At 47.0% G+C, this 27,653-nt stretch overlaps 1 protein-coding gene across 2 annotated transcripts in view; it reads right to left on the bottom strand.

Annotated features, from left to right (window-relative positions):
* The window catches only part of VPS53 (VPS53 subunit of GARP complex), a 76,532-nt gene that overhangs the window by 32,960 nt on the left and 15,919 nt on the right, over positions 1-27,653 (bottom strand). The window contains exons 7-15 of one of the 2 annotated variants that reach the window (XM_058164058.1): positions 26,094-26,213; positions 21,370-21,448; positions 20,147-20,293; positions 17,479-17,621; positions 14,912-15,053; positions 10,920-11,021; positions 6,048-6,142; positions 3,654-3,896; positions 2,152-2,302 (exon numbers count right to left, since the gene is read on the bottom strand). In XM_058164058.1, coding sequence (XP_058020041.1) covers positions 2,152-2,302; positions 3,654-3,896; positions 6,048-6,142; positions 10,920-11,021; positions 14,912-15,053; positions 17,479-17,621; positions 20,147-20,293; positions 21,370-21,448; positions 26,094-26,213 — 1,222 coding nt within the window. The remainder of the gene's footprint in view (positions 1-2,151; positions 2,303-3,653; positions 3,897-6,047; positions 6,143-10,919; positions 11,022-14,911; positions 15,054-17,478; positions 17,622-20,146; positions 20,294-21,369; positions 21,449-26,093; positions 26,214-27,653) is intronic. The other variant, XM_058164059.1, reaches the window with a different exon arrangement.

Raw genomic sequence — 27,653 nt, 5'->3', positions numbered from 1 at the left:
CAAAACGCCCGTCTCTTTCTGCAGCACATCTTCCGCCTCCATGGTCTACCGGACAGGGTGGTTTCGGACCGCTGGAGTTCAGTTCACAGCCCGCTTCTGGAAGAGCCTGATGGCGCGTTGGAGGTGCAGGTATGTCTGTCGTCATCGCACCATCCGGAGACCGACGGGGTACAGAGAAGGTCATCGGTATACTGGAACAGTATCTCCGTTGCTTCATCAACCAGCAACAGGACAACTGGGCCGACTACCTGTCTCTGGCGGAGTTTGCTTTTAACAACTCTCAGCACACCTCTACTCAGATGACCCGTTCTTTGCCAATGTGGGGTACCATCCGCGGCTCTTCCTCTGGCACCACCGACTCTCCTGTTCCCAAACGCAGACCTTCCTGACGGAATTGCATGCGGTCCAACAGTTGGTACGCCAGCAGCTGAATCGGGCAAAGGAGGACTACAAACGGTCCGCCGACCGCTCCCGACGGGCAACGCCCCGCTGGCAGTTGGAGACCGGTGTGGCTCTCCACCAAACACCTCCCGTCCGACCGCCGGTAAAGAAGTTGGACCACCGATTCATCGGCCCGTTCCCTGTCGAGGCAGTCATCAACCCGGTAGCCTACCGACTGACCCTGCCACGATCCATGCGGATCCACCCGTTTTCACCGGTCCTTCTGGTTCCTGAGGCCACACCGAGTCCCCTTCGGTGCCCAACAGCACCCGTCACTGTCGCCGAGGACGGGTCGGAGGAATCTGAAGTCCACAGCGTCTGAGACTCTCGCTGGCTAAAGGGTCGTTTCCAATATTTGATCGCGTGGAAGGGATACGGGACTGATTTCTCCTGGGTAGATGCCTCCGACGCTCATGCCCCTGACCTGGTGCAGGCCTTCCATGAGCAGAACCCAGCCCGACCGCATCCCGATCGTCAGCCCGGGGAAGGGCCCTGCGGTGAGGATAGTGTTGTGACCCAGGTTCCTGGACCCAGACTCCTGGACTCGGATGATTCAGAAAATGAGGGAGAAGACCTGGCAAGCCCTGCTTCTCTTGAGCCCTCTCCTCCTGGCACCCACTCAAAGGGAGGGGCCGGCAAGGCCTGATTCTCCCGGCCTTCTTCTGATTTGGCAACGCCCAAGAACAGTTTTGGAGGGACGCAAGATTACGAAGGCTTGATCGGCGTGCGCAGCAGCGGAAGAGTTGGGACAAAGCCAAGTCATAATTGTCATGCAGTGACATCTGCAGAGACTATAAATAGGAGGCGGGACTTCCTGGTTTTTTGTCTCGGACAAAGCAATGAATTTGGCGCAAGCTAATTCATGGAGGGAAGAATATATTCGTGAGTAATTCTGGCCTTATCTATAATTTCCTCGTTATCTCCAGAAACTTGGCAGGCCCGTGGGTAGACGTGGCCAGGACATGTATCTATGTAAATAAAAGGGAAAAAAAAGGAAGGCCTCTGACGGACTCTTTGCTGGGAGTATTGGGGGAAGGGAAACAGAACACAACCTTTCCTCTTCCCTTCTCTACCTTCTTCTACTTTCTCCATCCTTCCTCTCCTTCACTTTTCTACTTCCTCTCCTCCTTCCCCACTCCTCTCTTCTTCCACCCTTTTTAAGCCTCTCTCTTTCCCCTTTCTTCTTCCTCTCCTTTCCCCCTCTTTTACCTCTCTCTTTTCCTACCTACTTTCTTCCTTCGCTCTCTCTACTCCTCTCTCCCCTCTCCTTTCCCTTCTGAAATGGCAGCTGAGCAGCCCCGATTTCATTTCAAATTATCTCTATTTTTTGATTGAAAGTGAGTCTTATACATCTGAAAAATACGGTATATACCGCTTCACAGTGCTTTATAGCCCTCTCTAAGCAGTTTACAGAATCAGCCTCTTGCCCCCAACAATTTAAGTCCTCATTTTACCCACCTCAGAAGGATGGAAGGCTGAGTCAACCTTGAGCCTGGTGGGATTTGAACTGCCAAACTGCAGTCAGCCAGCAGTCAGCAGAAGTAGCCTGCAGTACTGCACTGTAACCACTGCGCCACCCAAGTTCTTAGACAAAGTTGTGATACCAGCCTCAGAGGTGGTATGGCATCCCCGTTTTCCCGCCAAAAGTCAGAACTGGCATGTCGCAAAGCCTTAGGGACCTGTCTCGGAGGACGGCTGAGGTGTCCTTACCTGCTGGGTGGTCGCTAAACAATATTCGGCCGTGCTCAGAATGCTACAGATCAGGCAAAGCTCCTCTAGGGTGAATTTGGCCACCTCTGAACCATCCTTTTCTTTTAGTAGGCTGGTAATGGTCAGGCCGCCGCTGCTGGTGTTCGTGGTCCTGTTGTGGTCGCAAACAAGAATAATAATTTATCCAACTTCCATTCCGCTGTCAACCCTGAGGCTGACCTAACAGAAGCCATTTTTGTCCGCTTCAGTGCTGCCACACTGGAGCTGAGGGATAGGGAAGGGGGATTTGAGACAGAGGGATTTTTGTAGCCAAAGCAAAATACATTCTCTTGGGAATCAAGGACATTCTCACACCTGGTCGGAAGAAGACGGAGTCATGTCAGCCGGTTGTCGGGCAGCACGGTGATTGGTCCGTGTGACTAATTGTTTTGAGAAAGTGGAAAATCTTTTTACTTTTAATATGGTGAAAACCGCGGGAGTTTTCAGAGTCGGTTTTTCACCAGATGTGTGCCAATATGATATTTCCAATAAAAGTAATCTTTGAGGAATTCAATTGCCTCGGAGTCTTGCTTGCAATGGATGTATTACTTGGAACCTGGACAGCCACATTACTCCCGATCACTCTGGATGGGAGTCGCAACATTAAAAACATCGCGGGGTGGTCGTCCGCGAATTACAATCTTACGACGGTCTTATTTGCTGAACACTGTTGAACACTACTTCTCATAGTGCTGTCTAATGGCTATATGTATTTACCCAGGTAGTGTGGCTGAAGTGATATTATTTATCTTTATTATCTTCTTTATTCCCCCTTTTATTAATAGTATTATTATTTTATTCTGTCACTTTACGTGCACCGTGAGAGCTTCTGCACCGGACACAAATACACTTGGCCAAATAAAATACAGTTAGTCCTCGACGTGCAATCACAATTGAGCCCAAACTTTCTGTTGCTAAGTGAGAAATTTTTGAAGTGAATTTTGCCCCATTTTACGACCTTTCTTGCCATGGTTGTTAAGTGAATCACTGCAGTTGCTCAGTTAGGAATGCGGCTGTTTAATGAATCTGGCGTCTCCATTGACTTTGCTTGTTAGAAGGTCACAAAAGGGGATCACATGACCCCCCCGGGACACTGCGACCGTCATAAATATGAACCAGTCGTCAAGCATCCGTAAATTGGATGGGGATGGGGATGATACAACAGTCATAAGTATGAAAAGTGGGTCTTAAGCAGGGGTGGGTTTTACTTACCTTTACTACCGGTTTGCAATGGGACTGCGTGCGCGCACTTCTGCGCATGCTTCTTCATGACGTCTGGGTCAGTGGGCGGAGCCTCCCGCCAGTTTTACTACCAGTTCATGCGAACTGGTCCGAACCAGGGGCAACCCACCACTGGTCTTAAGTCACCCTTTTCGGTGCTGTTGTAACTTCAAAAGGTGACTAAATGAACTGTTATAAGTTGAGGACTACTTGTATTCAGTTCAATTCAATTTAAAACTCACTTGGGTAAATTTCCGGAGAGGATCTTCAAGGCGTATTCCCGCAGATATTTCTGGAATATGGTCGTTAGGGCGATCATGGGCTCCCCGGTGCTGAGCTGCGAGCATTGGACCATGCACTTCTTGTAATAGACAAAGAGGTCAGCGCAGCTGGGCAGAACGGCCCCGCCCTCATCCACGTTCGGCTTGGGGGGTCCCTGGGCTTTGAAGTCCCCCACAAAGCGGTCAATCAGCTCTCCGAGGTTTCTGACAACCCACGAAAGGAGAAACACAATTTGTTTAAGAAATATACAATGTGTCAAATCGCACAGCATCCCTGGCCTGCTCTCCAGCTGCCATTGGCAAGGGGGATGAGAAAACAGGGAAGCAGCAGGGCAGCCAAAAAGGAAAGCACATTCCAGACATATCTCTCTCAAGGCTGTCTCCCAGGGCTACCCACAGCGGCTGGAAGGGAGTGATCTTTACAACCTGCAAAATTGCTCCCTGGTGAATGTGACTGATGACACACCCTGGGGGAGAGGGGGGAAATGGGGTCACGATTGTGTTGTAAATTACGTGTGTTCAAGAATTGGCTTCACTTGGAATGTGCAGACATGAAGTTTTAAATAAATGACTGGATTTCTTTTGAAGCTCAGCTGGAGGCTCATGACAATATATGGTTAGGAGAAAAATCCCATCCTATCCCATTTACCTATTAGTCTCTTTTTATCCTTTTTATTTTTGTTAACTTTTAATGTTTTACTGCCCAATGTTTTTAATGTTCTGTTTTATATTGTGCTTCTATAAAGTTGTACGCTACCCAAAGTGGCTTGACGGTGAGATGGGCAGCTTATAAATTTAATAGATGATAGATAGATGAGTCATACATAACACAGACAGATAGATCTTTTGAAGACCATTTGACGGCCGTCTCCAGGAGAGCTTTTTACCAGGTTCGCCTGGTTCGCCAGTTGCGCCCCTTTCTAGACCGGGATGCCCTATGCACGGTCACTCATGCTCTCGTGACATCCCGTCTGGATTACTGCAATGCTCTCTACATGGGGCTCCCCTTGAGGAGCACCCGGGGACTCCAGGTAGTTCAGAATGCGGCTGCGCGGGTGATAGAGGGAGCCCCTCGTGGCTCCCACGTAACACCTCTCCTGCGCAGACTGCACTGGCTGCCTGTGGCCTTCCGGGTGCGCTTCAAGGTTTTGGTAATGATCTTCAAAGCGCTCCATGGCATAGGGCCGGGCTACTTACGGGACCGTCTGCTGCCACCAATTGCCTCTCACCGACCCGTGCGCTCTCACAGAGGGACTCCTCAGGTGCCATCGGCCAGGCAGTGCCGACTGGCGACACCCAGGGAAGGGCCTTTCTATGGGGCCCCACCCTCTGGAACGAGCTTCCCCAGGACTTCGCCAACTTCCTGACCTTGAACCTTCATGAGCTTAAGACACATCTATTTATTTGCGCAGGACTGGACTAGAATTTTTAAATGTTTTAAATTTTAAATTGGGTTTTAATGGGGTTTTATTATTTATATTCCTATTTTAAATATTCGGCCTATGTAATAAGTTTTTTAAATTGGTGTTTTATTCTGTATATATATGTGTTTTATATGGCTGTAAACCGCCCTGAGTCCCTGGGGAGATAGGGCGGTATAAAAGTGTGAACAAATAAATAAATAAATAAATAAATAAATAGATGATATGTAACATTATGTCAACTGCATTCTTAAATCTGATTACATGTTATAGTTCAGTTATAGGTAATCAGTAGCAATAACAGAGTTGGAAGGTACCTTGGAGGTCATTTAGTCCAACCCCCTGCTCAAACAAGAGACCCGATACCACTCCGGACAAATGGTTGTCCAATCTCTTCTTAAAAACCTCTAGTGTTGGAGCACCTCCACACCTCTTGGAGGGAAGTCTGTCGCTAAGCGAGCCATTTGTTAAGTGAGTTTTGCCCCATTTTACGACCTCCTTTGCCACCGTTGTGAAGCAAACCAGTGCAGTTGCTCATTTAGTGACACCGTTGTAAAGTGAATCTTGGCTTCCCCGTTGACTTTGCTCGTTGGAAAATCGCAAAAGGGGAATCACGTGACCCCGGGACACTGCAACGGTCATAAATATGAGCCAGGGTCAGTATTTTGATCACATGACCATGGGGATGCGGGAACGGTCGTAAGTGTGAAAATGTTCATGAGTCACTTTTGTCAGTGCTGTTGTAACTTTGAACGGTCATTAAATGAAATGTCGTAAGTAGAGGACTACCTGAAGTATTTTGTCACTACTTCTTGAACTCTAGGTTTTAGTTTAAGTTTATTCTTTTATTTTGTAAGTGAGCCATGCTTTCCTATCCGGCTCTCTGTGTCGTTGTCGCTCCCCCAACCCCCGTCCACCCGTGCTTGTCACTCACCTGTCCTGAGATTCAATGTAGACATACAGATGGGGCTCAAAGCACTTAGAAACAATTCCATGGAACGGATTATTTGGAATTTTGGGCTTTTGTGGCTAAGGAAAATAAGAGAGAGATTATAAAACCTAGTACAGAGTCTCAAATGGGACGCGGTGCGTCAGTGGCTAAGATGCTGAGCTTGTCGATCGAAAGGTCGGCAGCTCAGCGGTTCGAATCCCTAGTGCTGCCGTGTCACGGGGTGAGCTCCCGTTACTTGTCCCAGCTTCTGCCAACCTAGCAATTTCGAAAGCACGTAAAAATGCAAGTAGAAATAATAGGGACCACCTTTGGCGGGAAGGGAACAGCGTTCCGTGTGCCTTTGGCGTTGAGTCATGCCGGCCCCATGACCACGGAGACGTCTTCGGACAGCGCTGGCTCTTCGGCTTTGAAACGGAGATGAGCACCGCCCCCTAGAGTCGGGAACGACTAGCACATTTGTGCAAGAGGAAACTTTACAGAATCTCAAGGAAAAGAATGCCACTACAGGTAGTCCTCAACTTACAACAGCTCATTTAGTGACCATTCGAAGTTACTAAAAAAGTGACTCATGACCCGTTTTTCAGACTTACGACCATTGCGGCATCCCCATGGTCACATGATCAAAATTCAGATGTTTGACAACTGGCTCATATTTATGACAGTTGCAGAGTTCCCGGGGTCATGCGATCTCGTTTTGCGACTTTCTGACAAGCAAAGCCAATGGGCAGATTCACTTAGCAGCGGCGAGAAAGGTGGTAAAATGAGGCAAAACTCACTGAACAAATTTCTCACTCAGCAACATAAATTCTGGGGTCCATTGTGGTCGTAAGTCAAGGCCTACCTGTTCTGTGCCCCTCGCCTCAATCCGAGCGATGACTTAATTAGCCGGCACTATCAGCTCTGGCAGCAAACTAGCGAGCGTCTGCCAAGTGTCTCTGTTATCTCTCTTGATGAGTCAACCAGGAACAAACAGTACTTCAGCTCTAGGTAAGCAGTTAATTTGCTTGCTACGAAGAGGTATAGCAGCCCTTGCTGCTTTTATATCCTGTGGGGTGTGGCTCCATGACTCAGCATTTCCTAGGCCTGCCCCACCCCTGCTTCTGTTGTTCCCGCCTCTCCTGCCTACGAAACCTAGGGTCCAGCCAGGCCTGATTGCCATCAGCTGGGTCTGAAGGCATGGGCGGGTGGGGGTGGGGGTGGGGGGGAAGAGTCAGGGGATGGAGGCCTCGTTAACTCCTCCACCTGGCCTGCCTCTGGCTCCTGGAGCTGAGCCAGGGAAGCCAGTGCTCCCGAGGTAAGTCCTGATGGCCCTTCCCCCTCACTTTCCGAGTCACTTTCTGGCAGGAGGCCTGGCTCAGGGGGCGCAGACACAACACTACCTGTATCTTGCTTTTTATTTTATTAGTTCCCTGTTGGGCTAATCATTTATATAAAACTAGCTATACTTACTTTGTAATTTCATATAGAGTTAGGGTCCGGCTAAGCGTTAGTGCCCACTGTTTTTGAGTAACTCAGTGCATTTTAATGAAGTAGTAAAGAATTTTGTTCTTTACATGTGCTTGATGGGTGGGTGGGTGGAAACCCAATAAAACGAGGATTAAACCCTATTGAATAGTTCTAAAGTAGGAGCATCCAAACTTGGCAACTTTAAGACTTGTGGACTTCAACTCCCAGAATTCCTGAGGAATTCTGGGAGTTGAAGTCCACAAGTCTTAGTTGCCAAGTTTGGACACCCCTGTTCCAAAGGAATTTTCTTTTCTTTCTCTTCTAGGTTTTGGCTTTGATATTGCATCTGCAGTTCCGGATGGATTTTCTCCTCCGTATGGGTTTTTTGCAGTCTCTTGTTTCTTTTTTTTTAATAATTTATTTACACTTTTTTCTTATACACACATAATTGCTTTGGGAACAGTGTGTTGTCCGGGTCAAATTACTTACACATAATAATATATATCCATTTTTCTTTAATATCCATAAGTGCTTAGTAAACAATGTATTACCTAGATCCATTTACTGATACATATTCATAATGTTCAATTTCTAATTTCTACCTCTATTGTCTAACCATTGATAAATCAAATCCCATGTTAAAAAAAATATTCCATATCTTCTTTATCCTTTAATGTCAACCTATCCATCGATCGAAAGATCGGCAGCTCAGCGGTTCGAATCCCTAGTGCTGCTGTATAATGGGGTGAGCTCCCGTGACTTGTCCCAGCTTCTGCCAAGTTCGCAGTTTCGAAAGCACATAAAAAAACACAAGTAGAAAAATAGGGACCACCTTTGGTGGGAAGGGAACAGCGTTCCTTGCGTCTTTGGCGTTGAGTCATGCCGGCCACATGACCACGGAGACGTCTTCGGACAGCGCTGGCTCTTGGCTTTGAAATGGAGATGAGCACCGCCCCCTAGAGTCAGCAATGACTAGCACGTATGTGCGAGGGGAACCTTTACCTTATCCATTTCTGCACATTCTAGTATTACGCTCTCTTCTGCAGGAATTTCCTCATTTTTCCACTGCCGTGCAACTAATATCCTTGCTGCTGTTAAAACATGCAATATTAATACGCAGTCTTAGTGGGTGTGATGATCACACAACCACGGAGATGCTGTGAGGGTCGTAAGTGCAAGGACCGGTTGTCACTTTTTTGAGGGCCGTTGTAACTTCGAATGGTCGCTAAACGAATGGATATAAATCAAGGGCTATATAAGCACTGAAGGTGCTTATAACTAGCTGCTAAACAAATGGTTATAAGTCGAGGGCTAACTGAAGATCATATTCAGAATGTTTATAACTAGTTGCTAAAAAAACCGGTTATAAGCTGAGGACTACTTGAAGACAACATCGAAGGTGCTTACTTGTATTTTTCGGAGTACAAGACGTACTTTTTCCCTCCAAGAGGGTTAAAATTTGGGTGTGTCTTATACACCTAATGCAGCCCCGCCCACCTGCTGGCCCAAACCCTTCGGCTGTTTTCGGCCTCCATTTTGTCACGTTTTCGGCCTCCTTTTTGTCGCATTTTTGGCCTCCGCATGCTGTTTTAGATCTGTTCCAGGCTGCAGGGATCGCAACAGCACATCGCCAACTCCGTGCCTCGAGTTTTTGGCCTCTGTGCCTCGCATTTTCGGCCTCCGAATGCTCCATTTTAGACCTGTTCCAGGCTGCAGGGATCACCACAGCACATCCCCGTTTTTGGCCTCCACATTTCACGTTTTCGGACGGTTCCGGGTGGCGGGGATCCCTGCCGCTGCCAATCCCCGCCACCTGGAACCACCCAAAAACATGATGCGTGGAGGCCAAAAGCGGGGTGTGTGGAGGCCAAAAATGTGAGGCACAGGGGCCAAAAACGCGAGGCACAGAGGCAGCAATGTGTTGTGGCAATCCCTGCAGCCTGGAACAGCTGATTGGGGGTATTCCAATCAGCTGTTCGTGCTGAATTAGGCTGCAATAATGTGCTGAAGCTGACCAGGCTGTTTGCTATTTGCTGCAAAGGACGCTAGCCAGATGAATACCGATGGATGCTGGTAGGCAGAGGCAGACTTTTTTTTTCTTGTTTTCCTCCCCAAAAACTAAGGCGCGTCTTATACTCCAGAGCAGGGTCAACCTTTCGGACCTCAGGGACCACTAAATTCATAATTTTAAATCCCACGGACCTCTAATATGATCTGCCTAATGACTGGGTGGGTGGGTGTGGCTAGGTGGTCATGTGACTGTGTGGGCATGGCCAACTCGATGTCACTCACATCGAGGGGCACCTTGGCAGCCTCTTCTCAACCCTCACCTCTCAGCCACTCCTCCCCTGCCCACCTGGGCTCCTTAGGGCCCCAACAGGAAGCGGTTGTTGGAGCTAAGCAGCCACCAGGAGAAAGAGTTGGCAAAACAGCTCAGTTCGAATTGGATCTGACCGAGAAGGAGGCTCAGCAGAAGCACCTCACTGAGGACTAGGAGCATAGGCTTTCCAAGCAGAGGGAAGACCTACAGGAGTGCAAGGCCAGGTACCAGCGCCTGGAGGCTCAGTGGACTGAGATGATCAGCCAGTTCCAGGCCATGATGCAGTCCCACTGGAACAAGGCCCTCCGGCTCTTCACCATCAGCAGCACTTCCCTCCAGCCTTCGCCCAAAGCCCCACACCAGGAGGCTGAAGCAGACCCCGTCGGAATTTTCCCCCCCTCCAACCCACACAAAAAGACCCCAAAGGGGGAGTCTCTGCAGCAACACAAACATTCATTGCATGTATCTGTCCCAGGGGCCGTAGTTTGAGGACCCCTGATTTAGTGCAATATAAAAAATGCAAATAATGTTTCTGTGGACCACCAAAATTTTCTCAGGGACCACCAGTTGGTGACTGCTGCTCCAGAGCACCTTATACTCCGAAAAATACGGTATATCTTGCAGTAGCTAAGAAAATTGCAAAAAAAAAAAAGACTGCAGCCGGAAAGGGGAAGGAGAGAGCTGTAGCACCCTCTACTGAAGGATCTCCAGCACAGCTGGGAATGATGGGGATTGTAGTCAGTGGTGAAATCCAATTTTTTTACTACCGGTTCTGTGGGTGTGGCTTGTGGGCATGGCTTGGTGGACTTGGCAGGGGAAGGATACTGCAAAATCTCCATTCCCTCCCCACTCCTGAGGGAAGAATATTGCAAAATCTCCATTCCCACCCCACTCTGGGGTCAGCCAGAGATGGTATTTTGTTGGTTCTCCGAATTACTCAAAATTACCGCTACTGGTTCGTCAGAACCTGTTGGATTTCACCCCTGATTGTAGTCCAAAATGCATATCAATGTAAGGAAGAGAGAAGGGAAACAGCCCACGTGTTTGTGGGGGAGGAGATGTGAAATTCCAGAAACAAAGACATTTACCTTGTCAATGTCAATCTTTTCCGATGGACTTTCATCCTCATCCATCACAGATTCTTCGTCGAGAAAAGGGTTGGTGGAGACCGGGGGAGGATCCGGCTTTTTCTGTCGGAGAAAGATGGGAAGTTTGAGGGAATCACTTAAACATGAGCCAGCCGTGTGCGGCGGCAGCTAAAAAAGCTAATACAATCCTTGGTTGTATAAAAAGAGGCACAGAATCAAAATCACGTGAAGTATTAGTACCGATTTATAAAGTCTTAATAAGGCCACACACCTGGAATCCTGCATCCAGTTTTGATCCCCACGTTAAAAAAAAAAAAAAGAGGTTGAGACTTTGGAAAAAGTTCTCTGAGCAACTCAGATGATTAAAGCCCTGGAGACTAAAACATATGAAGAACGGTTGATGGAACTGGGGATGGCTAGTCTGCAGAAAAGAAGGACTAGGGGGGACATAATAGCAGTATTCTATAATAGCAGTATTATTTGAGGGGCTGCCCCAAAGAAATGGGGGGGTCAACCTATTCTCCAAAGCAGGAGTCTCCAACCTTGGCAATTTTAAGACTTGTGGACTTCAACTCCAAAGCTGGCTGAGGAATTCTGGGAGTTGAAGTCCACAAGTCTTAAAGTTGCCAAGGTTGCTACTTGTTTGAAATTTTACAGTGTCTCCTGTGAGTAGGGGGTTGGACTAGAAGACCTCTAAGGTTCCTTCCAGCTCTATTCTGTTTCTGGTTCCTCTTGGAAAAGAAGCACAAGTAACCCCCAATTTAAGAACAAGTTCCCTTCCCAATGTCTGTCCTTAACTCGAATTTGTCCATAAACTAACCCAGTATTATTGCATCAACATACAACATACAACCATTCGTTTAGTGACCATTCATTGAAGTCAATGAAAAAAGGGACTTATGACCGTTTTTACAACCATCGCAGCACCCTCATGATCATGTGATCAAAATTTGGACGCTTGGCAACTGGCATGTACTTATGACGGTTGCAGAGTCCTGTGATCATGTGATCCCTTTTTGCGACCTTCCAACGAGCAAAATCAATGAGGAAGTCAGATTCACTTAGCAACACTGTTACTAACTTAACTGCAGTGATTCCCTTAACAACGGAGGCAAGAAAGGTCACAAAATGGGGCAAAACCCACTTAAAAACTGCCTTGCTTAGCAACAAATCATTTGGCGGCCGTCTCCAGGAGAGCCTTTCACCAGGTTCGCCTGGTTCGCCAGTTGCGCCCCTTCCTTGATCGGGATGCCCTATGCACAGTCACTCATGCTCTCGTTACCTCTCGCCTGGATTATTGCAATGCTCTCTACATGGGGCTCCCCTTGAGATGCACTCGGAGGCTTCAGTTGGTCCAGAATGCAGCTGCGCGGGTGATAGAGGGAGCTCCACGTAGCTCCCATGTAACACCTCTCCTGCGCAGACTGCACTGGCTACCTGTTGCCTTTCGGGTGCATTTCAAGGTTCTGGTTACCACCTTTAAAGCGCTCCATGGCTTGGGGCCTGGGTACTTACGGGACCGCCTGCTGTTACCTCATGCCTCCCACCGACCCGTACGCTCACACAGAGAGGGACTTCTCAGGGTGCCGTCCGCCAAACAATGTTGGCTGGCGGCCCCCAGGGGAAGATCCTTCTCTGTGGGGGCTCCTACTCTCTGGAATGAACTTCCCCCCAGTTTACGCCAAATACCTGACCTTCGGACCTTCCGCCGCGAACTGAAAACATATTTGTTTGTTCGCGCGGGGCTTTCTTAAATTGGTTAGATTTTAAATTTAATTGTTATTTAGTTTTAAATTGGGGTTTTTTAGATTATATATTTTAATTTATCGGCCTAACTGTATAATAAGTTTTTTAATTTATTTTTAATTGTACATTGTTTATTTTTATCTTGGCTGTACACCGCCCTGAGTCCTTCGGGAGAAGGGCGGTCTAGAAATCTAATAAAATAAATAAATAAATAAACAAATATTTGAGGCTCAACTGTGGTAATAAGTCAAGGAGTACCTATAAATAGACTTTAAAACCCCAATAGAGCCAGGCTGTTACAGTTGTAAGTCGTGACAATTGTATTGCAGGACAGACTCGATGCTATGACCTTTTTTACAGCAGTCATTAAGTAAACCCATCGTTCCTACACGGCGTTTTCTTCCAAAAGCCGGAATTAAATGCCAGTTGTTTTTTTTGGGGGGGGGAGGGGAATGTAAATTGTGGTCATGTGATCATGAGATGCTGCAAATAGCCCTATGAACTGCAGGTGGAGGCAGGCAGACATATCTCATAACTTTGAAACAGGGTCATTAAGTAACTTTTGGGGATCTATGACAACTCGACAGGGCCAATTTGCCAGGGAAGAAGAGTTACACTAATATCGAAGAAATAGTGGAGCAGAATTAGTAAAGAAAGTGTTATGTCTGACAAAGTTACCGCTACCGGTTTACATTGCCTTACACGATGTAAGCCGCCTTGAGTCTTCGGAGAAGGGCGGGATATAAATGTAATTAAAAAAAAAAAAGTTCTAGGGGCTAGGACACGCCTGAGCCTTGACAACAGCCAGGCGGTCCCTGATTGGCTAAGACGCGCCTGGAGGAAAAAAGCGGGAGTTTGGAAGTCCTGTCATTGGTTAAGGTCCTGAGGCAGCTAGTATATAAGGGCTGTCACCGGAGGGTTTGGTTGTTGCTGTATACACGTTATCTTGTTGTTATCCACAGTTGAGTTAAATAAAGGTTGTGTTAATTACAACCTCTGTGCGTGACTCATTTGTACCGATTTAATAGAAAAGATGCCAAAGGAGAGACAAACTGAAATGTGCATGACACAAATTAAAATTATTTTAAAATTATTTTAAAATATGGCATTTCCCCGAAAATAAGCCCTCCCCTGAAAAAAAGCCCTCCCCTGAAAATAAGCCCTCTCCCGAAAATATTTAACCGCATGCGCAACTGATCCCCGCCATTTCCTCTGGTTAGGGTTAGGGAGACAGTGCTAGAAATCAGGTAAGACGGCAAGAGGGGCCTCATCTTGCTCCATGCGCCCCAAAATAATAAGACCTCCCCGAAAATAAGGCCAAGCGCTTATTTCGGGGTTCAAAAAAATATAAGACAGGGTCTTATTTTTGGAGAAACACGGTATTTAAACTGAATTGCTGAACTGTCCCGCCGCAGGGTGGCCATGTCGAGTTTGTCAGGAAATTGTTATTTGCCTAACTAGTTGGCCAGGCAATATATAAACTAACTATGTATGTTTGTAGAAAGGCATGATATTGCTTTAAGGCTGTGCTGCATCATGCAAGCATCCTGATTGGTTGAGCTCTGTAGCCAATGTATAAAAGGACTACTAAATTATGGCTTGTGGGGAGTCTACAGGGACGCTACAGCATTGTAACCTGATGACATGCTGCAACTGTATATTTGAGCTTTATGATCGTTGCTTGATCATGGCTAGTTACTGATTCCTCAAGATATTGACTGTTGTGAATTGAACTGTGTTTTGCTGAACTGAAAGAAGACCTTGTTTGTTGTACAAGTCTATGTTGGTTAAGAAGACTAACTGACTTTATATGTGTATGACCTGGAATTGTTTTTGGACTATGACTTTGCCTTTCCCCTAAAAGTAAAGGAATATCAAACCCCAGTTTGTCTGCAAGTGACTGTTATTGTATACAACCAGTCTCAGTCGTTTTCATGCGTAGGGTACTCTGCTCAACAGTCCACAACCTTGGTTGTGAACCCAGATTACCCTTAACAGAGTTGACCGAATGAGTTTGGCTGCAGCGAGTGGTCGCACGCTCAACTTTTGGGGGCTGCATCATTAACGTCGATCAGATGTGAAGAACGAGCGGTTGTGAGAAGAAAATCCTTTTTTTCCCCCGCAGGCCCACTTGGCTCCAGGACTGGGGGGCACAAACTGGCAAATGGGGTGCAAGATACGCAGCAATTTCCCTCTCTAACCGCAGGAGGGGGAGAACTATAAAAACAGGAGGTCCTTTTTTTTACCGTCACTGTCTCTGACAATGTGGAGCCCGAGAAGCGTTTGGCCAGCAGCCCTTCGAAGTTGGTAGTCCTCTGGATGGCGAAAAGCAGAAGCTTGACTTCGATCTCTCTTGCCCGGGTGCGCATGATTTTCCCCAGCTCCGTCCTGCAAGGAGAAGGAGGCAAAATCTCTCACGTCAGTACAGGTAGTCCTCGAATTACAACCATAATTGACATTGCTAAAGTGAGAAATTTGTTCAGTGAGCTTTGTCCCATTTTACGACCTTTCTTGCCCCAGTTGTTAAGCAGTTGCTAAGTTAGTCACATGGTTGATAAGTGAATCGGGCTTCCCTCTTGACTTTGCTTTGCCGTAAGGTCGCAAAAGGGGACCCCGTAACGCCGTGACACTGCAACCTTCATAAATGTGAGTCTGTTGTCAAGGATCTGAATGTAAATCGCATGAGCATAGGGATGCTGCAATGGTCGTAAGTGTGAAAAATGGTCAAAAGTCAGTTTTCCAATGCTTTTGTAACTTAGTATGGTCACTAAATGAACCATCGTAAGTGGAGGACTACCTGTACTCGTTCCAATATGTGGCATCCAAAACAGAAATGCTGGAAAACCCCACAGCCTTTTTTTTAATCGTCCCATTGCTTGGGTTTTATATATAGTCCTCAACTTACAACAGTTCGTTTAGTGACTGTTCAAAGTTACAAGGCACTGAAAAAAGCGACATATGAACATTTTTTAAACTTACGACCATTGCAGCATGTGAGCACGGTCATGTGATCAAAATTTGGACGCTTGGCAACCGGCTCCTACAGGTAGTCCTCGAGTTATGACCACAATTGAGCCCAAAATTTATGTTGCTAAATGAAACATTTGTTGAGTGAGCTTGGTCTCATTTTACAACTTTTCTTGTCACCGTTATTAAGTGTATCATTGCATTTGTTAAGTGAATCAGGCTTCTCTATTGGCTTTCCTTGTCAGAAGGTCGCAAAAGGGGATAGAATGACCCCGGGACACTGCAATCGTCATAAATATTAGACAGTTGGGTCTGAATTTTGATCACATGACCAGGCAAATGCTGCAACAGTTGTAAGTGTGAAAAAGAGCATAAGTCACATTTTTCAGTGCTCCTGTAACTTTGAACGATCACTAGATGAACTGTTGTAAGTCGAGGACTACCTGCATTTATGACGGTCGCCATGTCCCGGGGACGTGTAATCCCCTTTTGCGACCTTCAGACAAGCAAAGTCAATGGGGAAGCCAGATTCGCTGAACAACCGTGCGACTCACTTAACAAACACAATGATTCGCTTAACAAATGTGGCAAGAAAAGTCGTAAAATGAGCTCAAACTCACTTAACAAATGTCTCACTTAGCAACAGAAATGTCGGGCTCAATTGTGGTCATATGTCGAGGACTGCCTCTATTGTTCCCATTTTCGCAGCCGCTCGGGCAGCACTTTGGCATTTATGATATTTCTTTTAGGATAATTTTAACTTTCGGGGTGTGTTCCTTCCAAGCGCCAAATGTTAATTGCTGCTTCCCCAGGAACGCTGGTAGGAATTTCTCCCCCCTGGCTGCGATGGGCACAATCACGAGCCACTCTTTCGTGGCTGATCTGCTGGCATGCTTTTGGCAAAGGTCTCAGAAGGACAGCCCCAAAGCGGACTTATTTCTCTCGTTATTTACTTCAGCCGCCAGTAATTTTTAAGCCGGAGTCACGCGGAACTGATGAAGGAAATTCAAGCACAGAGAATGATTTCCAGCATCATTTTTTTGCAGGACGGAGTACACGTAGTCCTCGAATTACGACCACAATTAAGCCACCACTTCAGTTGTTAAGTGAAGACATTTGTTAAGTGAATTTTGCCCCATTTCACGAACCTTTCTTGCCACAGTTTGTTGCGGTCCGCCAGCAGCCTGCAGAGTTGGCAACGGAGCCAGACAGGGATGAGGCTGAGGAAGAACCTGGACCAGTCCTGGAGGCTGGGGAAGGCCCAGATGAGGGCTCTGTGTTGGAGGCTGAGGTGAGGCCAGGGCTATTGGGGAGTGAGGTGCAGACTCCGGAGCCTCCAGAGACTGGTAGTGGTGAGGCAGGGGAACAGGAGGAGCCTGTTCCTAATGCACGCATGAGAAGAGCTGTCAGAAGGCAAGAGCAGCTCAAGCAGAAAGGACAACTCGGGAGTATGGCCAAGAGATGATTGGCCCCTCTCATAAGACTTAAAAGACCAGCAACAGCGTTTGGGCCCTTTGCCAGAAAACAATGTTGATAGCTTCGTCTTCTGCTTCGTATACGTCTTTGTTTTTGTGGCTTCTGGACGTTTGCTAGGAAGGGTCTTTGGCAGTTTGCCTAATTGGACTAAGGTTTGTGAGATAACGGAGGAATTTGTGTTGGGAGGCATTTGTTTTACTTTGAGTTGAACGACGCTGGGAATGAAGTAATTCCCAGCTGTTCGAATAAAGTTCGTTTTTCCACGGACTAAGTTGATTACTACCTACTTGGGCCTGGGTCACAACACCGTTGTTATGTGAATCGCTGCAGTGGATAATGGGGGAGGGGAAATAGTGTTTTAGAACCCCACCTTGTAATATGACAGAAATCCACTGCGATCCGTTCAGTCATCCACCACTCTCCTGGGAACATCCGGCCGTATTTTTCCTCGTAGTCTACCAGTTGACGTTTGATCCAAGCATAACGGCGGTCAATCTTGTCTAGCCAAGCCACCTGAGGGAGAACACAAGAGAGTCCAGCCATCTTTTCTCCTCCATGTTGATCTCAGCATGTAACAATGCACACCGTGAAGCGAGTTTTTTTAACGGATGTGAATCACTCAAATCTCTGAAGGAACATATCCCAAAGGTGCTTTTTCAAAAGGCAGCTGGACTTTCTAGGGTTTTTTTTCCCCTTGAAGAAGTTTCGCTTCTCATCCAAGAAGATTCCTCAGTTCTGACTGAAGAACTGAAGAAGCTTCTTGGATGAAAAGCAAAACGTCTTCAAAGAAAAACAAAGAAAATCCAGTCGTCACTTTAAAAAGCACCTTCGGGATAACCATAACTTGGATGACTGAGAATCTCCTTAACTGAAGGAACATCATTTCCATACAAACAAAAATCCCAGTCCAGTTTCCAATGAGTCAAAGGGGGAAGCCAAATTCATTTAACAAGCGCATGATTCACTTAAGAACCGTGACGGAAAAAAGGATATAAATTTGGCTCCCAGCTGCGGTTGTAAGCGGAGGACTACCTTTGTCGATCTGTTGCAGGGATCTCTAAACATGGCAACTTCAAGATTTCTGGACTTCAACTCCCAGAATTCTCCAGCCAACCATGCTGGCTGGGGAATTCTGGGAGTTGAAGTCCACAGGTCTTAAAATTGCCAAGTGCTGGCTGAGGAATTCTGGGAGTTGAAATCCAGAAATCTTAAAGTTGCCACGTTTAGAGACCCCTGATCTATTGGAACAGAAACGTGTAAGTCCAATATGTTTCCCGCCTCCCTTTGTATTCATGGGAACTAGGGATGTGTTGTGACACACCTGCTCAGGTGACATTTCAGCCCTCAAGGCTATTCTTTCTGCCATTACACTATACGTCGTCCTCAACTTACAGCCATAACTGAGCACAAAATTTCTATTGCTAAACGAGACATTTATTAAGTGAATTTTGCCTCATTTTACAACTTTTCTTCCAGTGTTAAGTGAACCACTGCAGTTGTTAAGTGAGTCACACGGTCATTAAGGGAATCTGGCTTCCCTATTGAAGTGTCGCTTGTAAGAAAGTCGCCAAAGCGTGACCCCGGGACGCTGCAACCGTCATAAAATGTGAGCCAGTTTTCAAGCGACTGAATTTTGATCACCTGGCCACCGGGATGCTGCAATGGTCATAAGGGTGAAAAACGGTCATAAGTCCCCTTTTTTAGTGCTGTTGTAACTTCGGTCACCAAATGAGCTGTTGTAAATTGAGCACTGCTGTAATTCAGAAAGGTAGTAGTTTCGCTGTCCATCTAATCTAGACTTGGTCTGCCACACATTAAAGCAGTCAATTCTTTTTTTTTTTCTTCACACAAAGCAGGAAAAGGTGTTTAGCTGCTTCCTGTTTTTCTAACTCCAATTAAGTAGTTTCCGTAAGGCAAATGTAATTTTCTTTTCGGCATCAATCGGACGTGGGTTTCACATAATTTTACTACGGGATCACCGCACACCCGTAGTAAAATGTGAGCGCGCGCATGCGCTTTGCTGATGTGTGCGGCTTGCACATGGGCTGCTGGGGGTTCACTGGGGGGGTTCGGGAGAACCTCTAGCTAAGATTCTGTGCAGTTTGGAGAACCCCCAAATCAGTGGTGGGATTCAAAAATTTTTACTACCGGTTCTGTGGGCGTGGCTTGATGGGCGTGGCAGGGAAAGGATACTGTAAAATCTCCATTCCCTCCCCACTCCAGGGGAAGGTTACTGCAAAATCCCCATTCCCTCCCCACTCCAGGGGAAGGATACTGCAAAATCCCCATTTCCTCCCAATCAGCTGGGACTCGGGAGGCAGAGAATAGATAGGGGCAGGGCCAGTCAGAGGCGGTATTTGCCGGTTCTCTGAACTACTCAAAATTTCCACTACCGGTTCTCCAGAACTGGTCAGAACCTACTGAATACCACCTCTGCCCCAAATCACACTCGTGGCTGGCCCTGCCCATCCCTCCCCTCCTCTCCCCTCCCAGGAGTCCCCACGCGGCCCGTTTTGGATGCAGGTTAAGTGCAGGGTGCGCGCAGAGGCTCGGGGAGGGTGAAAAACGGGCCTACCGGAAGTTCGGGAAGTGCCTACGGAGCCTGGGGAGTCCGTTTTTCCCCTTCCGGAGGCTGAAGGAAAGCCTCCGGAGCCCGGGGAGAGCAAAAATTCCCACCCACCCCCCGCCTTGGTGCAGGAGGTCAACTAGCCACGCCCACCATGGCCACACCCACCCAGCAACCGGGCAGGGAAGCCCTTGCTAAAATTTTTGAAGCCGATCCCTGTGCACGTGGCTTAGAAAACATGGCTAAATAGGACGGCATAGCACCTGGCGGGGGGAGGCAGGCGCACCTGCAGGTCACCACTACCGGTTCTCCTGAACTGGTCCGAACTGGCTAAATACCACCACTGGCATCTATCAAAATGAGCTTTCGTGAACAGCAGGAAAACACAGGGCTTCTGCAAGACCCAAAGGATTTCTGAATCTTTTTTTCAAAATGTCTGTCCAGGCCTGAAGGATCGTAGAGCCCAACTCACGTCTTGGTTTTCCTGGAAAAGCACCAGATATTCCGAGAGGTGCTGCTTAATAAACTTCTTGATGATTTCCTGCTTGATCCGGGGATCTAAGACGTTGGCGACCAAACAGGCATCGCGGAGAACGTTGCTGGGACCAGCTGATCTCTGCTGAGAAGAAAGAAACCCAGAGAAATAAGCTTTTGCCGCCATCGGAGTTCTAGTTTTGCCTTAAGCATGAAAGCCAGCTGAGCTGACTTTGGAAAAAACACAAGGAGACGGTGAGTTCTAGTCCTACCTTAGATATGAAGGTGGCTGGGTCACTTTGGGTGAAACACCAGAATATGGTGAGTTCTAGTTCTACCATAGGCAGGAAAGCTGGCTGGTTGACCTTGGGCCGATTACCAGGGGACGGTGAGTTCTAGTCCTGCCTTAGGCACAAAAGCCAGCTGCGCGGACTTTGGGGCAAAACTCCAGGATATGGTGAGTTCTAGTCCTGCCTTAGGTATAAAAGCGGCTAGGTAACTTTGGGCCAATCTCCAGGAGATGGTGAGTTCTAGTCCTGCCTTAGTTAGGAAAGCCAGCTGGGTGACTTTGGGCTAATCGCCAGGAGACTGTGAATTCTAATCCCGCCTTAGGTGTGAAAGCCAACTGGGTGACTTTGGACCAATCACCAGGAGATGGTGAGTTCTAGTCCCTCCTAAGGCACAAAAGCTAGCTGGGAGACTTTGGGACAGTCACTGTCTCTCAGCAAATCCCACCTTACAGGAAGGAGTATTAGGTATGCCTTGAGTTCTTTACGAAATAAATGGGTGGAATAAAAATCTGGTAAATAAAATCTGTTCTACTAGGTCAGCGGTAGACTGACCTAGTATACTATGTACACTAGGCACGTGTGCCTAGTATACTATGGCATACGTGCCAGAGGTGACACGCAGAGCACTCTCTGTGGGCACGCGAGCTGTCACCCCAGCTCAGCTCCACGGTGCATGTGTGTGCGCCTCCCGCCAGCCAGCTGGTCTTTGGGTCTCTGCCGCGCCTATGCAGGGGGTGAGGTCAGAGGTGATATTCAGCCAATTCGCACTGGTTCGTGTGAACCATTGGTGGAAATTTGGCCAGGTCGCCGAACCAGTAGCAATGGCCAGCTGATCACGCCCCTGAACTGGTCTCCCGCTCACCGCTCACTCACCTCACCCACCATGGGCCTCGTGCACGCGCAAAAATAAAATAAACGCAAAAATAAACACCTTTGTGCCTTGGGAAGGAAAGGCCTCTTCAAAATCAGCCAAGATCTGTTGTCCCAGCTCATTCTGGGCCGCTTTCACTCTGTCAAGGAGAGAACATGAAAATTCCTGTCAACTTTTGGCTGCAGGGCTGCAGAAGAAAACATGAGGCTGGCCTTCAGCCAAAAGACGGTGCTTGACAAGCCAGGAATCACAGCGCGGATCTGATGTCCTTTCATCCAGAGCGATAACCGAAAGCTAAAAGAATATCAGAGCCCTGTTTGCAAACAGGGAGTACAGATAGTCCCCGACGTATGACCACAACGGAGCCCAAAATGTCTGTTGCTAGGCAAGACAGTGATTAAATGAGTTTTGCTCTATTTTTATAACCTTTCTTGCCAAGGTTGCTAAGTGAATTGCTAAAGTATTTAAATTAGTAACACGCTTCTTAAGTGAAGCTGGATTCCCCATTGACTTTGCTTGTGGGAAGGTCACAAAAGGGGATCATGTGACCTTAGGACACAGCAATGGTCATAAATATGAGTCAGTTGCCAAGCATCCGAATTTTGATCACATGACCACAGGGATATTGGAACGGACATGTGAACAACGGTCATAAGTCACTTTTTTCTGTGCTGTTGTAATTTTGAACAGTCACTAAACAAATTGCTGTAAGTCGAGCACTACCTTGAGTTGTTCAATGAGCCAGAACACACAGTTATAGCTGTCTGGTTGAAGAGTACTGGCTCCTGTGTGAGGCAAACTGCGCTGTGATTGGTTGCTGTGGGTGGCATTTCCCTTTTTCCCTACCTTTTTCTTCTGTGTGCTACCTTTTTGCTCTGTGATTTACCTCAGGATGCTCCTGCCTTAATGATTTACCTCAGGATGCTCCTGCTGTGTAGATTTACCTCATGATGTTCCTGCTGTGTAGATTTACCCCATGATGCTCCTGCTGTGTGGATTTACCTCAGGATGCTCCTGCTGTGTGGATTTACCTCAGGATGCTCCTGCTGTGTGTGATCTACCTCAGGATACTCCTGCTTTGTGGATTTACCTCAGGATACTCCTGCTGTGTGTGATTTACCTCAGGATGCTCCTGCGGTGTAGATTTACCTCATGATGCATCTGCTGTGTAGATTTACCTCAGGATGCTCCTGCTGTGTGGATTTATCTCAGGATGCTCCTGCTGTGTAGATTTACCCCATGATGCTCCTGCTGTGTGGATTTACCTCAGGATGCTCCTGCTGTGTGGATTTACCTCAGGATGCTCCTGCTGTGTGTGATCTACCTCAGGATGCTCCTGCTGTGTGGATTTATCTCAGGATGCTCCTGCTGTGTGGATTTACCTCAGGATACTCCTGCTGTGTGTGATTTACCTCAGGATGCTCCTGCTGTGTGGATTTACCTCAGGATGCTCCTGCTGTGTGTGATTTACCTCAGGATGCTCCTGCTGTGTGGATTTACCTCAGGATGCTCCTGCTGTGTGTGATTTACCTCAGGATGCTCCTGCTGTGTAGATTTACCTCAGGATGCTCCTGCTGTGTGGATTTACCTCAGGATGCTCCTGCTGTGTGGATTTACCTCAGGATGCTCCTGCTTTGTGGATTTACCTCAGGATACTCCTGCTGTGTGTGATTTACCTCAGGATGCTCCTGCTGTGTAGATTTACCTCAGGATGCTCCTGCTGTGTAGATTTACCTCAGGATGCTCCTGCTGTGTGTGATCTACCTCAGGATACTCCTGCTGTGTGTGATTTATCTCAGGATGCTCCTGCTGTGTGTGATTTATCTCAGGATGCTCCTGCTTTGTGGATTTACCTCAGGATGCTCCTGCTGTGTGGATTTACCTCAGGATGCTCCTGCTGTGTAGATTTACCTCAGGATGCTCCTGCTGTGTGTGATCTACCTCAGGATACTCCTGCTGTGTGTGATTTATCTCAGGATGCTCCTGCTGTGTGTGATTTATCTCAGGATGCTCCTGCTTTGTGGATTTACCTCAGGATGCTCCTGCTGTGTAGATTTACCTCAGGATGCTCCTGCTGTGTAGATTTACCTCAGGATGCTCCTGCTGTGTGTGATCTACCTCAGGATACTCCTGCTGTGTGTGATTTATCTCAGGATGCTCCTGCTGTGTGTGATTTATCTCAGGATGCTCCTGCTGTGTGGATTTACCTCAGGATGCTCCTGCTGTGTGGATTTACCTCAGGATGCTCCTGCTGTGTGGATTTATCTCAGGATGCTCCTGCTGTGTGGATTTACCTCAGGATACTCCTGCTGTGTGTGATTTACCTCAGGATGCTCCTGCTGTGTGGATTTACCTCAGGATGCTCCTGCTGTGTGTGATTTACCTCAGGATGCTCCTGCTGTGTGGATTTACCTCAGGATGCTCCTGCTGTGTGTGATTTACCTCAGGATGCTCCTGCTGTGTGGATTTACCTCAGGATGCTCCTGCTGTGTGGATTTACCTCAGGATGCTCCTGCTGTGTGGATTTACCTCAGGATGCTCCTGCTTTGTGGATTTACCTCAGGATACTCCTGCTGTGTGTGATTTACCTCAGGATGCTCCTGCTGTGTAGATTTACCTCAGGATGCTCCTGCTGTGTAGATTTACCTCAGGATGCTCCTGCTGTGTGTGATCTACCTCAGGATACTCCTGCTGTGTGTGATTTATCTCAGGATGCTCCTGCTGTGTGTGATTTATCTCAGGATGCTCCTGCTTTGTGGATTTACCTCAGGATACTCCTGCTGTGTGGATTTACCTCAGGATGCTCTGCTGTGTGGATTTACCTCAGAATGCTCCTGCTGTGTGGATTTACCTCAGGATGCCCCTGTTTGCCTGACTATTTAGTTTGGTGTACACAGGATAGTCCCCTGCTTACAACAGTTCAGTTAGCGATCGTTTGAAGTTAGAACGGGATTGAAAAAAGTGACTTATAACCATTTTTCACACTTATGAGCGTTGCAGCATCCCCATGGTCACGTGATTTACATTCAGGTGCTTGACAACTGATTCACCTTTACGATGGTTGCAGTGTCCCGGCGTCGTAAGGGTGAGAACCAATTGGAAGTCAACTTTTTCAGCCCCACCATAACGTCGAACGGTCGCTCAATGAATGGCCGTAACTCGAGGACTACCTGTATGGGTAAAAAAACTAAAGAAACTGGCTGTTAGACTAAGAAGGGCTGTTTTTTGTCCCGTTGCACAGAATTACTGGAGCTGGGACAAACGCTAAATTTAACTCCACTGAAATTTAAGTCGGTTAATTAAATACCATTAACATAGCTCCCTGCTTTCTCCAAGCATTTGATAATTGTCTTTATGAAAGCATGTCAGGGCAGCCCTGCCAAGATCTATCTTGGTCTATTGTCTTGTGGTTCACTAGATGCTCTTGGGAGGGTCCCGTGCTTGAGATACAGACATACTCCCCCCCCCGCCACCGCTCCCTTTTTAACAGTTGCTGTTCCTAAGCCAGATAACAACCCCAACACTTCAAAGACGCAGCCCTTAATAGTAAGCTCAAACTGCCCAAGGAGCTGCTGATTCAGTTCTACAGAGGAATTATTGAGTCTGTCATTTGTACCTCTATAACTTTCTGGTTCGGTTCTGCAACCCAACAAGACAGACACAGACTTCAGAGGATAATTAGAACTGCAGAAAAAATAATTGCTACCAACCTGCCTTCCATTGAGGACCTGTATACTGCACGAGTCAAAAAGAGGCTGTGAAAATATTTACAGACCCCTCACATCCAGGACATAAACTGTTTCAACTCCTACCCTCAAAACGACACTATAGAGCACTGCACACCAGAACAAATAGACACAAGAACAGTTTTTTCCTTAAGGCCATCACTCTGCTAAACAAATAATTCCCTCAACAATGTCAAACTATTTACTAAATCTACACTATTATTAATTTTCTCATCGTTCCCATCATCAATCTCTTTCCACTTATGACTGTATGACTGTAACTTTGTTGCTGGCAATCCTTATGATTTATATTGATATATTGACCATCATTTGTGTTGTAAATGTTGTACCTTGATGAACATATCTTTTCTTTTATGTACACTGAGAGCATATGCACCAAGACAAATTCCTTGTGTGTCCAATCACACTTGGCCAATAAAAATTCTATTCTATTCTATTCTATTCTATTCTATTCATCTGTCCTCCACAACTTCTTCCAATTGCCCTTCCAAACCATAACCATTAGCAGACACCACCATGTCCTGTCACCGTACTATATATATCAATGCTAGGTCTCGACGAAGCATTGAAGAAAGCTCAAGCAGAGAACTTTAGATCTAAAGAGGAGGCCTGAGAGGTCCTTAGTACTCTCCGAGCTTGGTTGCTTTCTTGCAGACATTTCAGTACCCAACTAGGTAACATCATCAAGCCTGGAAAGGAGTCGAGTTTGTGGAATGAAAGGGGAAGAGGAGGAGGAAGAGATGGAGAAGAAAGAGGAGAAAGAGACGGAGAAAGAGAAAGAGAAGGATTGAGAGATCCTTGGGGTTCTCTGAGCTTGGTTTTTTTCTTGTACTAGGTAACTAGGTAACCTAACCAACTAGGTAACATCATCAAGTCTGGAAAGGAGTGGAACTTGTGGAATGAAAAGGGAGGAGGAGGAGGAGGAAGAAGAAGAAGAAAACAACCAAGCTCCGAGAGCACCAAGTAGCCCACCATAAAATTCAGCTCGTACAAGAGTCCACCTTACACCCCTGGCTGTATCTGGGAAACTGTACTTACCTTTCGGAAAGCTGACGGATCTGTGGGATCCCCATATATTTGTTGAAATGTTCCAGTACGTTGACAACCCCTTGTAGAAGGTTAGCAAGCTCTCCATACTGCCTTCTCCTGGTCATAGCCCTAGGTGGCAAAAAAGGAAGGAAAGAGACATGAGTGAGGCTGGTGCCAATGGTTCCCCCCTGGGGTTTCGTTCCTTTACCGTGCTCAAATCACGCACAGGGTCCCCACAAGAGACAAAATCACTAACAACCTAACCCCACGAAACTCCAGAGTCCTGCGCTGTCGGTATGACTCCAAGAAAACTTTCAAAAAATATACAGGTACGCTTCAAAATTTCTTGTTATTTGAACTCTTCCTATCTTCTTCATTTAAGGACCCCATAATCCCTTGTGGGGTGGAGTCTGGGTAACTGAATGGAGCTAGCAGAGTGTTTTCATGGCCGGATGCCTTTCCTGTCCCCAATGCGGAGTTTTGTTCGGCAGATATCTTCTCATTGTGCCCAGAGAAAAATATCTGCCTCTACCTAGGATCGAACTCACAGTCTCCGGATGGAACTCACCGTACCACTCCATTTGAACTCTTCCTATACAATGGGATAAGGATTCCTGCTTTGGTTAGGGGTCTGGATTAGATGACCTCCAAGGTCCCTTCCTGTCCGAGGATTCTATGATATTGCTAAGCAAGGCAGAAGTGGGTTTTCAACCGAGTTTTGCCCTACTTTAAGGATCCTTTTTGGCCACAGTTGTTAGCAAATCAATTCCAGTTGTTAAGTGAATCCTGAGGTCACTAAGCGAATCTGGCTTCCCCCATTGATTTTGCTTGTCAGAAGCCGGCTGGGAAGGTCACAAAAGGTGATCACATGACCCCGGGACACTGCAACTGTCATAACCACTGAATATACCAGTTCTCAAGCATTTGAATTTTGATCGTGGGACCATGGGGATGCTACAACGGCCATAAGTGTGAAAAATGGTCGTAAGCCACTTTTTTCAGTGCTGTGTTGTCTTTGAAAGGTTGTAAGTCGAGGACCACCTGTATACATGGGGATATAAAGAATTTTAAAGTGCAGGTAGTCCTCGACTTACGACCACAATTGAGCCCAGAATGTATGTTGCTACATTAAGTGAGTTTTGCCCCATTTTACGACTTTTTTTTGCCACATTTATTAAGAGAATCACTGCAGTTGTTAAGTGAGTCGCACGGATGTTAAGTGAATCTGGCTTCTCCATGGACTTGGCTGGTCAGAAAGTCGCAAAAGGGGATCACGTGATCCCGGGACACTCCGACCGTCATAAATGGGAACCAGTCGTCGAGCATTTGTATGTAAATCACGTGACCTTGAGGACGCTGCAAAGGTTGTAAGCATGGGGGGGAGAAATGGTCATAGTTCCCTTTTTCCAGTACTGTTGTAACTCTGAACAGTCACTAAATAAATGGTTGTAAATCGAGGATTACCTGTACAAGGACTCCGGACAGTTAGAACAATTAACCAGTGGAACGACTTGCCTGCAGAAGTTGTGAATGCTCCAACACTGGAAATTTTTAAGAAAATGTTGGATA

Source organism: Ahaetulla prasina, chromosome 1, assembly GCF_028640845.1.
Source record: "Ahaetulla prasina isolate Xishuangbanna chromosome 1, ASM2864084v1, whole genome shotgun sequence".
NCBI lineage: Eukaryota > Metazoa > Chordata > Lepidosauria > Squamata > Colubridae > Ahaetulla > Ahaetulla prasina.
This window is presented reverse-complemented; position numbering and strand designations above follow the sequence as displayed.